This window comes from Stylophora pistillata, chromosome 10 (assembly GCF_964205215.1).
Source record: "Stylophora pistillata chromosome 10, jaStyPist1.2, whole genome shotgun sequence".
Taxonomy (NCBI): Eukaryota; Metazoa; Cnidaria; class Anthozoa; order Scleractinia; family Pocilloporidae; genus Stylophora; species Stylophora pistillata.
In genome coordinates this window covers 5,919,548-5,922,566 of record NC_142528.1, presented here as the reverse complement: position 1 = coordinate 5,922,566, position 3,019 = coordinate 5,919,548, and the positions used below count along the sequence as shown (strand labels likewise).

General features: G+C 40.5%; 1 protein-coding gene across 1 annotated transcript in view; it reads left to right on the top strand.

Moving 5' to 3' along the window:
* The first annotated feature begins 1,575 nt into the window (after positions 1–1,575).
* LOC111337887 (protein tweety homolog 3) overlaps positions 1,576–3,019 on the top strand; it is an 11,409-nt gene continuing 9,965 nt past the window's right edge. The window contains exons 1-3 of the mRNA XM_022944269.2: positions 1,576–1,734; positions 2,441–2,610; positions 2,913–3,019. The exon at positions 2,913–3,019 is cut by the window's right edge and continues 5 nt beyond it. Coding sequence (XP_022800004.1) covers positions 1,600–1,734; positions 2,441–2,610; positions 2,913–3,019 — 412 coding nt within the window. The 5' untranslated portion in view covers positions 1,576–1,599. The remainder of the gene's footprint in view (positions 1,735–2,440; positions 2,611–2,912) is intronic.

Sequence of the window (3,019 nt, the reverse complement as noted above, 5' to 3'; positions counted from 1 at the left end):
TTCGAACCACTGACCTCTGCGATACTAGTGCAGCGCTCTACCAAATGACCTAAAAAGCCAACTGGGAGCATGCCGTTAAGTTGATTCGTAATAAACCCGAGATGATAAATCAGATACAATGAATATATGAAGTTCATATATTTTGAACTGCGGTTGTAGATACGCCGATGCACGATCCTCGCAGTAGAGAGCGCTATTTATGCAAAAGCGAAATGATCAGACCTGAAAAAAAAAAGGCCTGTACGGGATTCGAACCACTGATTTATCATCATGGATTTATTACGAATCAACTTAACGGCCTGCTCCCAGTTGGCTTGTTAGCTCAATTGGTAGAGCGCTGCACTAGTATCGCAGAGGTAAATGGTTCGAATCCCGTACAAGCCTGATTTTTTCAGGTCTGATTTTCGCTATTGCATAAATAGCGCTCTCTACTGCGAGAATCGTGCATCATACGTATCTACAACCGCAGTTCAAAATATATGAACTTCATATATTCATTGTATCTGATATATATATCTTATTAACCAAGCGCGAGGGCCGTACTGGGAGAATATCGGCCCGAGGTCTTGACAGTACGGACCGAGCGCAGCGATGTCCGTACAAAAAAGACCGAAGGCCGATATTCTTCCATTACGGTCCCGAGCAAGCTTGGTTAATAAGAGATTTATTATACGACTGAAGTTCAAAGGGACACAAGTGCAGTATCATTCGGGACCATTCGGAACTGTGCCCGGTCCAATACTGAGAGAATATTGACCAGCAATAGAGCATTTTGATTGGTTGATTTTAGTTATTGGCCCTCTGACTGCCCGAGTCGTGTAATAAATATATATATAAATTTTTTTTTTCTAGATTTCCGGTTGCGCCTCGCATGGGATTCTGTTTCCGTTCGCGCAATCCCATTTGGTCTTTTCTTTTATTTCTTTTATTTCTGTACATGTATAACTTATGAGACCAATAAAATTGATAAACAATCGCTATCAGGTTCCCGCATTTTCCCGCGCTCTAGGTCGATTGTCCCTTCTCCATTCGCAGCGAACTCGCCAATCTGGGACGTTCACGAACAGACTCGAGATCTTAAAGGAATCACCTTAACGAATCGACCCGAGACCTTAACATGCCGCCCCGAGACTTTGACCCACCGACCCGAGACTAATTCGTGCGTAGATCGCCCGCCGCCTGGTTAGCTCAATTGGGAGAGCGCCGGACTGCTGTGCGGGAGGTCGAGAGTTCAATACCGGCCGGACCAACACTCAGGGTCTTAAAATTAACTGAGAAGAATATGCTTCCTTTCTTTAACATCAAGAAATGGTTAGATATTCTAGTCTTCTCGGATAGGGACGAATAAATGGAGGTCCCGTCTCCTGCAGGGTTAGGGGCAGGAGACGTTAATTTCCCACGCACGAGATTACTGTGTGATGGATGTCCTCCCCTGGGGTGGGTTGGGTGGGTAACAGGACCCCCGTTGATACCAGTGTTTACTACACTGAAGGGGCTATCCTGTATAAATATAGATGTCTGTCTGTCTGTCTGTAGATCATGAGCTTGGGCTCGACAGTTTCAGACGGTCGCAGAGAGAGACTGGTAACGAAAAAGGTTATGGCGAACTGCACTGGTGGTGAATTTTTCCAGCTACCATGGATCGCAGAATCGTTCCATTCGTTTGCACACGTTAACTTTTATTTCCACAATGTTTCTTCTGTTTTTGTCCCTACTCTTCAAGATTACCAACAGGTAGGACAATATTAGCTTTATTTTGATGCGTTTCTTAGGTACAATATGGCGTCTTTCTTGAACAAACGAAGGTTCAAGTACAGCTTAATACCCGAGTCATTTAATGTTGTTCGGTTCTATTCCTAAAGATCTTGATTTTCTCTAAAGTGAAATTAAGATTTTTTTCGAAGTGTACTATAGAAATTAAAAAAACAGATAACCCTCTTACCATTTTGAAAAGACCATCTTTACAGCGATTGTATATCAATTAAGGCATTTTCAAAACGTCAGATGCAAGGTATTTCTGTTTACTTCTGGTAGTTCGCACATCATATCAGGGATTCCATCGGAGAAATACACCTTCCCTTATGACACTGCAATTCTCGTACCGGAAGAGTATATATTGTTATGGATCGGCCTTTACTTAAAATACAGGCAGAAAACGTGGCACGAAAACGCGAAAGAAGAGTTATGTTTGTATGGCTTATATTTGGTGGCACATCTTTTAAACTGCCGAGGACATGAAACAAAAAAGGGTCTGCTTGTGTGTGTGAGAATAATGACAACTTGACAAAGATTTTAGCTATTCAAAAGATGAATTTAATTAGACTTTACCCCTGAGGTTAGCCCAAACACTACAACGTACCTCAGCTAGATGCAGTAATAGCTATTAATATTTGCAGGACATACTTATCATGTTCGGACACCATTTTTATTTCCTTTGCAGGCATTGTTCCTATATGCCTTGGGTCCATGCCTATTCGGTGGTCTTGTATTTCTTATCTTCTGTGGACATTTCTTAGCAAGTTGGTGTTCCTGTGATAAATACCCCAGACCACATGCAAAATGTGTTATGGCTTTGCGATACATTGTCTTGTTAACATCTGTTTTGTGCAGGTTGGTGACTGATAATTTTGGTATCAATTGAGGCTACTTGAAATGAAAAATACAAGGTGCTGTATGTGTACCTGCAAATGATATTTGTTTTAAATGATTATCCAAATTATGTTGGAAAGAAATACTGGAACATGTAATATTTTTACTCTGTTTGTGCTATTAATTACTAACATGTCTAAAAATATTTCAGAGTCATTCATATCAATGAATTTGTTAAAAAGTACTGGCAGATTTATTTTAAGTATTAATTGAAATAGCCTATATTTATTCTTTTCCTTAACTTAATTTATCATTTATTTCAGTGGTGTGGTAATTGCGGGATTCATCTTTAATGACAAAATAGACAAAGGGGTAACTGGAGTGCTTGAAGGCGTGGAGCATGTGAATGACAGTCTGTTAGAAATCCAAA